At 48.0% G+C, this 12,349-nt stretch overlaps 1 protein-coding gene across 1 annotated transcript; it reads left to right on the forward strand.

Annotated features, from left to right (window-relative positions):
* The first annotated feature begins 10,477 nt into the window (after positions 1–10,477).
* On the forward strand, positions 10,478–11,167 carry LOC106804349. Its single transcript, XM_014805216.1, has one exon. The coding sequence runs from the start codon at positions 10,478–10,480 to the stop codon at positions 11,165–11,167; it is 690 nt and encodes a 229-aa protein (XP_014660702.1).
* The last annotated feature ends 1,182 nt before the right edge of the window (positions 11,168–12,349 follow it).

The raw sequence follows: 12,349 nt of genomic DNA on the forward strand, positions 1-12,349 counted from the left end.
TCTCATAGGTATAGCTCTACGTGTGAACAATAACAATTTTATTTCTATGAACATGCCCAATAGGAGATACCATAGATTCAATTAATGGACTCCATGTCAGTCTCATACATTATAGCCCCACTGGCTACTCGAACCCAACATCGGTTGTCCTCACATGGTTAAACTTAACGCTAGAATAGGCTTAAACTCGAAACATTCATATAGTATAAGAAAATCACATTCAACAATACCACATCGCTATATCTAAGGTTATCATAATATAAATCATTACTTTGTTAGGGCTTTAGGAGGAAATTAAAAACATCAAGCAATGTTTGCGTCATGGTGGGTCATGTCCACGAGATCTCAAATTCTCAATAGTTCATTTGGTTATACTTCTAATGGTGGAACTTGTCTATCGTATCTAGGTTCGAGTCCTAGATTCAAAATGACACTCGTATTTTTCTACATTTATTCTAACACATCGCTACTCTTCTTTATTTCACTGTTAGTGGCCATGTGTTTTGAAAACAAGAAGTATGAATCTTTATAATTTTTTAATTAAAAAAGGTAGCAAGGCTTTTTGTTCAGCATGTAAAACTTATAAGTACTAAATTAACACTTGAAATCTATGGTGTTCAATCGCAGTTCGTAGATGCACATGGGCTATCCGCAAAGCCACATATAGATTTAATTAAGTGGGTTGCCAACCCACATGCATCTCTAATCATAGACACAGCAGCAATGTTGCGGACAGTCAAAATCAAGAAAAGGATTTAGTGATTGAAATATAAAATGTACTTGTTGACATTAGAGCTATTTTTCCATGGTGTATAATATTTCAAGCCTGTAAAAAGGACAATTTATTATGCGTTGTAATTTTGGTTTTTTCAGCTTGATTATCATATTTTTCGAGTTTTAAATTCAAATGTGAATAGTATCACCACTGTAGCATGTAGACCCATTTTAAGGCCAAATTAGAGTGTCATGATCCTCCAAATTGATTATATCCCATTGCGTCGACCACGGCCTGATTTTCTCACATGTAGAGCCATACCTTGAGATCCAATCAGACGGTTTCGTATAATCCAAAGATCTAATTGCGTGTAGTAATTTTTAGTCTAGGGATCCAATCAGGCGGTTTCGTCTACCTATCCAAAGATCTAATTGCGTGTAGTAATTTTTAGTCAGGGGTACATGGACGGTTGATGTGAGTTCGTGTATATCTCTACAAGTGAGAGATCTATTTGTATGTTGTGCATGTAATATTTATTTCCTCGGTATGAGCATCATCTTTCAGGGTTTTAGCGCGAAAAGAAAATATCAACAAACCAGGCCGCCGTAGACTCATGTCAACACCAAGCTACATTCCTCCAATTTAGTAAAATAAGTGCCCATAGTATAAATACTTAGATCCTGTTATAAAATTCACCAGCTGAGATGATTAAAGCTGAGTAACCCTCGGATTTAAAACCTAGGCTCATGGTCTAGGGACCAGTCGTGCTCTTTTTTCACTTTTACGGTTTTGAGATGACCATGCTCCATCTGTCATAACATTAATTTTATTGCCACATAGGACTTTTAGCTTATATGGCATATATTAAATGAGAGAAAGAATGTGAAGAGCAAGAAAATTGTTCTCATGCAAGACCCAGTGTCGATACGAGAACCTATGCTCTAGACATTGACAAATTTTGCATTAGGAGAGAAGATGGTGTCTTCATAATTGATAAGAACAAATGCAATTGGTTGAGAGGAGAGATGATGAATTTATTAAGGATCCACCTCAAGAAATCATGAGTTGTAGAGGATAATTTCTAAAATGATACCTTGCTTGCTTTTGTGGCAGTATAGACATTACATATGGACACTATGGCCTCGTTTTCTTCCACTGACTTATTTTTAGCACCCGTCACATCGAGTGTTTAGATACTAATTAGGAGTATTAAACGTAGACTATTTACAAAACCCATTACATAAGACGAATCTAAACGGCGAGACGAATCTATTAAGCCTAATTAGTCCATGATTTGACAATGTGTTGCTACAGTAAACATTTGCTAATGATGGATTAATTAGGCGTAATTAGGCTTAATAGATTCGTCTCGCCGTTTAGATTCGTCTTATGTAATGGGTTTTGTAAATAGTCTACGTTTAATACTCCTAATTAGTCTCTAAACATTCGATGTGACACGTGCTAAAAATAAGTCAATGGAAGAAAACGCCCCGTGTGGGTTGGGACTGCCCTAATGTCAATATCATGAGGAAATGACGTGTTTGGTTCCACACCACCGTTCACCGTGCCACATGTGTGGCTGCCATGCAAAAAACTGGCCGGTGCTTGGTTGACTGTCAAACGTTTGGCGTGCCACAGCTTTCTAGCGTTTTTCGTGTTGTTTTTCTCCCCACAAGCTGCCGAACCTTTGGCATCAATATTTGCCGCCACAAGTTCCGGTGCCGCCACCGATTGGCGTGGCTCGTTGCGGCCAGCAACCAAGCATCCAGAATGACATGCTCGGTTAGTCAAATTAGGTCTTGTTTAGGAGGGAGGGGCTAAACTTTAGCCCTACCACATCGGATGTTCGGATGCTAATTAGGAGAATTAAACATGAGCTAATTATAAAACTAATAGCAGAACCCTGAGGCTAAATCGCGAGACGAATCTATTAACCCTAATTAATCCATCATTAGCGAATGGTTACTGTAGCACCACATTGTCAAATCATGGACTAATTAGGCTTAATAGATTCGTCTCGCGATTTAGCTTAGGGATTGTGCAATTAGTTTTGTAATTAATCTATATTTAATACTCCTAATTAGTATCGAACATCCGATGTGATAGGAGCTAAAGTTTAATCCCTATCTCCCAGACACCCCTTAGTATATTACAATTCAGCGCTTCAGAACGCTTTGCGTTTTCCGTGAAGCTTACCCCTAGTAGGATATGATTACATGCGTAAGCGAGCGTTCAGAGGCGAAAGCAAGCGATCTGCACCGATCTGTTCGACAGTGATAAAAGGATTTGCTTAATGCTGCCGTATTAAGCAACATGGCCTGTGGTATCCTGTGGCCCGTGCGGCCGTGTCGCTGTCAACTCGTATCATCGCAGAGAGCTACTCCTGGCTGACCTGTCACTGACCCGTCTGATGGTTGTTAGCAATGGCGATTTTTCGTTGCAGAATCGGCTTCAAACTTGGCGGGAAGAGGTGCCCAGCCATAATAAGGCCCCGTTTGTTTCTTTAGGAGTTCCTAAAATTTCTGTCACATCGAATGTTTAGATACTTATTAGGAGTATTAAATATAGACTAACTACAAACCAATTGCATAGATGGAGGCTAATTTACAAGACGAATCTATTAAGCCTAAGGGGCTATTTGGATACGAGGTGCTAAACTTTAACAATATCACATCGGATGTTCGAATGCTAATTAGGAGTACTAAATATGAGCTAATTATAAAACTAATTGCAGAACCTTGTGCTAATTCGCGAGACGAATCTATTAAGCCTAATCCATCATTAGTAAATGGTTACTGTAGCACCACATTGTCAAATCATGGACTAATTAGGCTTAATAGATTCGCCTTGCGAATTATACTCCATCTGTGCAATTAGTTTTGTAATTAGCTTATGTTTAGTACTCCTAATTAGCATCCAAACATCCGATGTAACAGGTGTTAAACTTTAATAGGGTGTTCCCAAACACCGCAATGAATATGTGCTAATGATAGATTAATTAGGCTTAATAGATTTATCTCGGGAATTAGCCTCCATATATATAATTGGTTTTATAATTAGCTCATATTTAATCCTTCTAATTAGCCTTTGAATATTTGATGTGATATGAATTTTTAGTCCACCTAAAATTCCAAACACCCCTAGATTCCGACAAAGCCGCAGAGGGGCTTCAGTGCTTACTGCGAATGGGACAGCTGAGGCCTGCGGCGCGGCACAGAATCAGTCAGTCAGGCATCGGGCCAATAGGCAGGAAAGAGCGCACGGATTTCCGCGCAATAACCACAATGCCCTCCTGGTCACAACGCGCCAATTTCCACGGCTGGGCCTAGGCAGTTGGCACTGGGCACCGGCAGTGGGGCGGCTGCCTGTGCGCGCGAGCAAGGCAAGAGACAAGCCGAGAAAACCCCAGAGCGAGGTGTTTTGGTTGGACTTTCCAACTTTGCTTCTACTTTTACAAAGGCCTTGTTTAGTTAGGGAATTTGGGAGGTGCCAAATTACTGTTACAGCACTGTAGCACACTGTAGCGTTTCGTTTGTATTTGTGAATTATTGTCCAAATATTGACTAATTAGGCTCAAAAGATTCGTCTCGCAAAGTACAACAAAACTGTGCAATTAGTTTTTAATTTCATCTACATTTAGTACTCCATGCATGTACCGCAAGTTTGATGTGATGGGGAATCTTCTTTTTGCATAGTGTCAAAGTTGGGAGTTGGGAGTAACTAAACATGTCCAAAAGTTAAAAATCAATCGGTTCCAAAACCATTGATGCATTTGCTCAAAAGCAGCTTTCATGGTAGTACAAACTCAAAAGCACCTCTCCCGCTACTTTCAAGTATTTTTAGAGTAAAAAATTACCCACCTGCTAGTGGTTATGATGTACCGTTTCGTTTTCTCCCGATCTATTTCTCTCCCGCACGTGAAAACGAACAGTCTGGCTCCTCCCCGTCCCCCGCGCAGGACCGTTCCCATCCTTCACGTGCTCCAGGCGGTCCGCCGCCCGCCGCCCCTGGCCGCCGGCCGGCCGGCCGCCGCCCCCCGCCGCAGGCCCCCTGCCCCCGGATGCCCACCTCGGCCCCCAGACGGCCACCGCAGCCTACCTATGGACGGCCGCCGCTCTCCGCCCGCCGCGGGCGGCAACTCAACGACACCGAATCTCACCAGCTAAGAGATCGACTAAGAAGTAGCAGCCATGGCCAAGAACCACCACCACCTCGTCCACCTCCTGTTCTTCCTCGCTGCCGTTGCGACGGTACGTGCTCCGTCCCGACGGCTCCTTCGAGGTGTTCTTCGCCGGAAGCGGCGCCAGCTGCGAGTTCCACGTCGGCGACCGGTACCAGCTCCGGTCCGAGTGACGCATCACCGGGAACGCGCGCGCGGGGTCTATCAGGGAGTTGCGGGGCGTCAGCGTGAAGGTGTTGTTCGTGTGGCTCGACATCACGGAGGTCGACCGCGCCGGTGACCAGCTAAGCTTCCGCGTCGGCCCTCTGTCGGCCTCGTTCCTGAATCCTTCCTGATCCTGTGATGCATCATCGTGTCCTCTTCTTCGGCCAGCATTACGCTGATCACGCGTCGCTGCTACCTGCTGCTTGTCACTACAATTGGTGCTGCTGCTGTCGATGTATCAGTGTCATTGGATTATTTGTTGGATGATGTAAAAAAACAACAATCACAGAGACAGGCCTAGTTCTTGCCCTGTTGGGATCTGAACTCTAAACAGTTCGATTTGAGTTTGATGTTGACTTCTGAAACTGACCTCCGATGTTAATTGCACTCTAGCTTGCTTGGACGAGGGTGTCTTGATGTTGACTGCTGGTGATTGTTGCTTGCGATTTTCCTTCGATGTTAATTGGGAGATGGGACTACTACTCCTATTTGATGTTTTGGTTAGTGCGAGAGGATAATAATGTTGGATAACATCATTGTATAAAACTTTTGATAGACATTATTCTATTTATGTGGACCAATCCCTTTAATGGATGAATAACGTATAATTTTTTCTTTCTAAAATAGTCATTTACATATGCGAATTAGTGAACACATTATTTTGTTACGAGTAATTTGCATATAAACACACCACAGACCTTTAGGGACGTTATAGGTATTTCTTACCCAACCTACAATTTCACAGCTGGTCTAACCAAACGTTATTCTGCTTTTCCCACAGCTACTTTCTCACAGCTGCTTTTCCACAGTCCACAGCTCACAGCAGCTTTTTCAAAAGCCACAGCCCAACCAAACACATCCTAAAACTTGGGATGTGCGGTGGCGCCTTCTCCTTCTCGTGTTGCGCTGGACACTTGTACAGTTGTACCGTTGCTTCCCGTCGAAATTGGCACATGCACAAGCAGCACATGGAGTGGAAAACTAGTAGTTGCAGCGGATATGTAAATTTACGTGAATCTCACCGTTGGCCAGCGTGTATGTTTTATGATCAAACGGCAAACGCCACTTTCTTTTTCCGATTTAGCTCTTTTAAAAAATGCAAAACCTATCAGTATTTTTTTTCTTACAAAAAATGCACCCCTCACGCTTAGCTCAGGGTTCGTTCGTCCCGATCGAGGAACGGGTTTGAGATTGATGGAAGGATGGGTCGAAGCCTAGGGCAGTAGTTGAAACCTCGACCCAATCCTTGCAAGAACGACATGAGGGTTTTTGCTCGTAGTGTTGAAAAGATATAATGAGTAAGTTATTTGGGTCATATTTCTTTTATTCTAGCAAGCACATGGGCCCAAAGTAGCGGCCCATAGCCTAGTTCAACAAGTTGTCAAATTGACTGATTTTTGGTCATCGCCCGATGCTTACGGATGTGTTGGTATCCTTTCCAAATGTCTCATGCACTCAATTACGTAACTAAATTTTATGGATCATCCCCATGTTGTCATCCTGAAAATTGTTGGTTCACATACCACATCTCGTACCAAACATTCCGAAGATATATACCTTGCTCGAACCGGGAGCATGAAATTTATTGATCCACGTCCCACGTACCCATTTCTCGAACCGGTCGAATCGGGAATCTTGTGACACCGGTGATAACCCACCCATACCCGTTCAATCCGTAGCTAGCTAGCTCTGCCAACCCAACCCACCCAAAAATACATATCGTCCACCCACTCTGCCTGCGCCCACCAGCAGTGGGTTAACCCATGGCAGCCAGCATGCCCTGGAGGAGGCCAGGAGCCACACGCACACAAGCACGCGGCATGCTTGCGACTGCTGTGGCCCTGCAGGAGCCTCCCTGGTGCCGGTCTGGTTCTTGGAATGCCCCCCAGATCACTACTAGAAATATGAGCATTCACCTCAAACCTTAGTACCGGTCACATTTTAACCCAGTACTAATGTTAGCATTAGTAAAATTTGGGGTTCTCGAAAACTTTTTAGTACCGGATCGTAACACCACCCGGTGTTAAAAAGTGACCCTTTAGTATCGGGTGGTGTTAGAACCCGGTATTAAAGGGTCTTGGTCTAGACTCTTTCGTACCGGGTCGTAACACCACCCGGTACTAGACCCGGTGTTACGATTCAGTACTAAAGGTTTCTCCACGGGTTACTTTAAAAGTGAGGGATAATGGTACCCACGGGTCCCCACCGACCAGGATACTGGCTGGTCTAACAAGTGGGTCCTGCTCGACCATGGCGTGCGGGGTAAGGTATGAAGACACGTGGGGCACAAGGTAGGAGATCGGGCGACTAGAATCCGCCCGGATATTGCGGGATATATATTGTAGTCCGACTCAGATTGCTTTTCATGTAACAACGGATTAGATCCTATCCGATTGTAACCCTAGGTCGTCAGCCTATATAAGGTGGCTAGGGACGCCCCCCAAGGGGAACGCACATCAACTCTTTGCATCCCATGCCAACAATACAATCCACCAGAATACAGGATGTAGGATATTACTCTTCGAAGGTCTGAACCTATCTAAACCTTGCGCCCTTGTGTTACCATTCGAGCTCTTGGTCTTGCGATCTCCCTTGTCTACAAATCTACCACCTGGGTAACCCACTAGTGGACTGCCGGTCACTAAATCTGACAGTTGGCGCATCAAGTAGGGGTGATTGTCGCCAACTAGGGGTGATTGTGAGATCGTCCCTACCGAGCTCGATGGCATCCCGCCCCGGAGTCATCTTCCCCGAGAGCATGAAGGACTTCCTCGTCAAACCGATCTAGCTCCACTTTGGGAGCATGCCAGTGGACTCCGACTTCACCGTCTCCTTCGCCGAGGCGGCGTCCGCCGCCAGCTTCTCATCCATCGGATCTGCACCGACGAAGCAAGGTCTTCACCTGAGGATCATCACGCCGTTTGCCTAGCAGGTCAGCGATCTTTCTCTCTCAGAGAGGGTCCCACATATCCTCGCGGCAACCCGACAACCCACGCCCTCCGATGTAATCGCGGGGCTAGATCGCATCAGCAACACCACTGCTGAGTGCATCAACCTCTCAGAGGCAGCACTACACCTTGAAAGGTTGGCGTAGGGGTTCCCCCCACCCCTTTTGGCATCAAGAACTTGGTTGCCGTGTTTTTCGAAAAACTCGGGTAGTCTTTCCAGATCCAATCTGACGACCCACCCAAACCCACCCAGTTTTCGGACTGCAGCGAGTTCCAGGTCCCTTGCTTCGCCCTAACCCCTAACCCTTATGGCGACGGCGACAACGGAAGATCCATGTCACTAGATCGGGAAGCCTTTGCTATCTCCGCCGATGAACCTCCTTGTGATGGCGAAACTTCCTCCCAAGAGGAAGGGCGCAACGAGAGGAATCAAGACAGTGGCAGGCGCTGCCAACAGGAATGAGCTGAGCCAGTCCGTTAGACACTTGCCGCCCCCGCAGTGGCCGGTGCACCGCCTTCCCGCTGGCACCTAATGGCGGCAACAACGACGACCAAGGGGGCGCTGGAGGTCAACACAGGCATACCTTACGTGCCCGCAATCTGTAGGCCAACCTCGAACAGGCCGGTCATGACGTCTTCACCACACCCGAGGCCAACCTGGGGGCTATTTTTGCTGATCTGGAAAACCTTCCGGATTCAGAGAAACTACAGCGGATTCGGGCGCGACTCCATGTCGCTAATGCCCAAATCAAGGAAAAGGCCTAGGCCCCAGCACACTCAAAAAGTCAATCATCACACTCCAGATCTACATCTATCCGGCACTCCCAAAGCCAATCTACTCAGAGTAGATCCGATCGTAGCTGAGCCGATCACGGCCACTGAAGGGGAGCTAGGCTGGAGCCCATTTAGGAGGAGGAGGTAGACCTGTCCCAGGGCAATGACCACCATCCCGACGACGAGGACCGCCGACTAGATAACCACCACCACGACAACCGCCACTGTGACAGACGAGGAGACGGCGAACGCCACGGCGGCCTGGTCGGCAACCTGATCATGACCTCCGCGACCATCTCCGTGATCACCGTGACCTCCATGGTGAGCTCAACAACCTTTACTGGGAGTGGGACGAGGCAGAGCTCTGATGGCGCGCCTAGTACGACCGCGACTTTGGCGCTCCAGGGGTCGTCAATCAGCCAAACCGCAACGTGGAGCAAGAGGCCCGCAACCGCCGGGAGGAGTTACGCCGCCGCGACAATTACGACTGTCGCTATGGCGCCCCTAGCGATGCCCACAATCCACCCCAGCATGACAATGGCTCACGCCCCAGGGCCCCACCGGTACAATACCGCGTCATGGAGGATGACGACATGGACATCGACGGGTTCGCCGAGTTTACCCCCCACCTCAGGGCTGTCCAGTGGCCACCCACCTTCAAGCCAGCCATCAACGAGAAGTATGATAGTCGCTCCGACCCAACGATCTGGCTGAAGACATACTGCACCGCGGTCTAGGCTGCAAACGGCACCTACGACCAAATGGCCGCCTATTTTCCGGTGGTGATGGGAAGCGCACCTCTCCTATAACACTTGGGGTCTGCTCACCAGAGCCTTCACCTAGAACTATCACGCTACTTACACCCAATCCGGAAACACGGAAAACCTCGACCAAGTTCGCCAGCGGAAGAACGAAACTCTCCGCGAGTACGTCAACTGCTTCTTTGACAACCGCAACAGGCTAGCCGGCGTTGAGGACTGTGACATCATCTGGTACTTCTGCACCAGCCTCAAGAACTGCTCGATGTTCCGCACCATGTTCCACACTGCTCCCAAGATGGTCGGACACATGATGCCGATCATCAATCTACACGCCGACACAAATGAGGCCGCGAACGTCCAATTCCAGGATGGCAAGAACCACCATAACAACGACTACAAACCATCGACCCATCAAGACCACCAGCACCAGCCGTGGCCACAACCCTCTCGACCTCGGAAGAGGGCCCCTAAGGTCGTCGCCGCCGAAGCTGACCCTGTGAGGCAGAGAACCTTCCTCCAGGAGGAGTTCGACGATATGTTGAATGCCCCGTGCCCCTTCCAGAAGGACGCACGCCACAATCTTCGGGACTGCACGGTCCTCAAGAAGGAGCTCGACACCCTGGTGGAATACAAGCGGCCTCGCTGGAATGACTACCGCAAGGAAGACAACCGCTACCGCGACGACCAACGCAAAGAAGAGCACCGGGACTAGCGCAACACCAACACCAACCAGGGCGTCGGCAACGACAACGGCAAGTTCCAATGCGTCGAGCAGGAGGTGAACATCATCATCGGTGGCCCTAAAGCTTTCTGCAGCAACCGCAAGCACAAGTTGCAAAGACGGTAAGTGCACTTCGTCTCCGTCACATCAGTCTAATATCTGCACTGGTCGGAGATGCCCATAACCTTCTCCAGGGAAAATCACTTGGTGCACCTCCCGAACCCCGGGTCTTACCCGCTGCTGGTGTGCCCCACCATAGACAAAGTCCTCCTCTCCAAAGTGCTGATCGATGGTGGTAGCAGCCTCAACATCAGCTTCACCGAGACCCTGAAGTGCATGGACTTCAACTTCGAGCGACTCCTTCCCTACGAAGACCCGTTATACAACATAGTAGCCGGCAAAGGATCCTATCCTATCGGGAGAGTCATCCTGCCGGTCATGTTCGGCACCCCTGACAACTACCGCACCGAGCATCTCACCTTCGAGGTTGCCAACTTCAGGACCTCCTACCATGCCATCTTTGGCAGGCCAATGCTGGCGAGGTTCATGGCGATTCCCAACCATACCTACCTCATCCTGAAGATGCCAGCTCCAAATGACATCATCTCCGTTTGCGGTGTCATTAAAACATCCTACAAGTGCAACACAAAAGTCATGCAGCTCGTCGAGACCTTGGAGTACTCGGCCAACACCACCATGATGCTCGCCGAGTCCAAGAAGGTGGACCAGAACCAGCTGAAGATCCCAGAGCTAGACCCAATGCCCATGGCGCTGCAGCTCGACCCGCAAATCAAGAAGATCAGTCTTTGCCTGGAAGACCCCTCCAAGACGGCCTTCATCGGGGCCAGCCTTACCCTCAAATAGGAAGACATGCTTACCAGTTTCCTCTTGTACAACTCGAACATATTCGCGTGGAAACTATCCGATATGCTCGGTGTCCCGCGGGAGCTGGCTGAGCACTCCTTGGAGCTGAGCAAGACAGTAAGGCCGGTCAAGCAGAAATTTTGCTGTTTCGCTCAAGATCGCAAGGATGCCATTAGTGTAGAACTAAATAAGCTCTTAGCTGCCGGATTCATCCATGAATGCAAGCATCCCGATTGGTTAGCAAATCCAGTCCTTGTAAAGAAGAAAACTAGTGAATGGAGAATGTGTATTGACTACACTGATCTCAACAGACACTGCCCTAAAGACTCCTTCCCTCTTCCCCGCATCGACCAAGTTGTGGACTCCATGGCCGGTTGCACCCTGCTGTGCTTCCTCGATTGCTACTCGGGTTATCACCAGATCGCCCTCAACCTTGCCGACCAAGATAGGACCTCGTTCATAACGCCCTATGGCATCTACTACTACAGCACCATGACCTTTGGGTTAAAAAAATGTTGGCGCCACCTACCAGAAAGCAATCTAGGGTTGCCTCAAGAAACAACTTAGCAAAAACGTAGAGGCCTACATCGATGATGTAGTTATCAAGACCAAAGATGAAGAAAACTTCAGAGCTGACCTCGCCCAAACCTTCAACAGCCTCCGGCCTATCAATGGAAAGTCAATCCGGGCAAATACGTCTTTGGCGTCCCATCTGGAGAGCTCATGGGCTTCATGGTCAGCCAACGTGGCATCGAAGCCAACCCTATAAAAGTTGACGCCATCGGGAACATGGCGTAGCTGGCCAGCAAAAAGGATGTCATGAAGCTCACATGCATGATGGTGGCCCTTAGTCGTTTCATCAGCAAGTTCGGCGAAAAGGGACTCCCCTTCTTCAAATTGCTCAAGAAGGTGGACAAGTTCGAGTGGGATAACAAGGCCCGTAAGACCCTCAAGGAACTCAAAACATTACTGTCCACTCCTTCCATCCTGACGGCCCTGGCCAACCAAGAAACACTGCATCTATCCATCTCCATGACAACACATGTTGTGAGTACGGTGTCGGCATTTTAGGCCGGCAACCCGCCTAGGGGGTACCCTAGGTGGTCTTTTGTGCGGTAAGGATCGTCGAGAATCAAGGAATTAATGGTGACGCAAGGATCTGAAAGCCTTGCCAACTATTGT

This window comes from Setaria italica, chromosome V, assembly GCF_000263155.2.
Source record: "Setaria italica strain Yugu1 chromosome V, Setaria_italica_v2.0, whole genome shotgun sequence".
In the NCBI taxonomy this organism is placed as follows: domain Eukaryota; kingdom Viridiplantae; phylum Streptophyta; class Magnoliopsida; order Poales; family Poaceae; genus Setaria; species Setaria italica.

Bases quoted from the DNA above. Each gene is read 5' to 3' on its own strand.
- LOC106804349 (XM_014805216.1), top strand. From the start codon at position 10,478: ATGCCCATAACCTTCTCCAGGGAAAATCACTTGGTGCACCTCCCGAAC.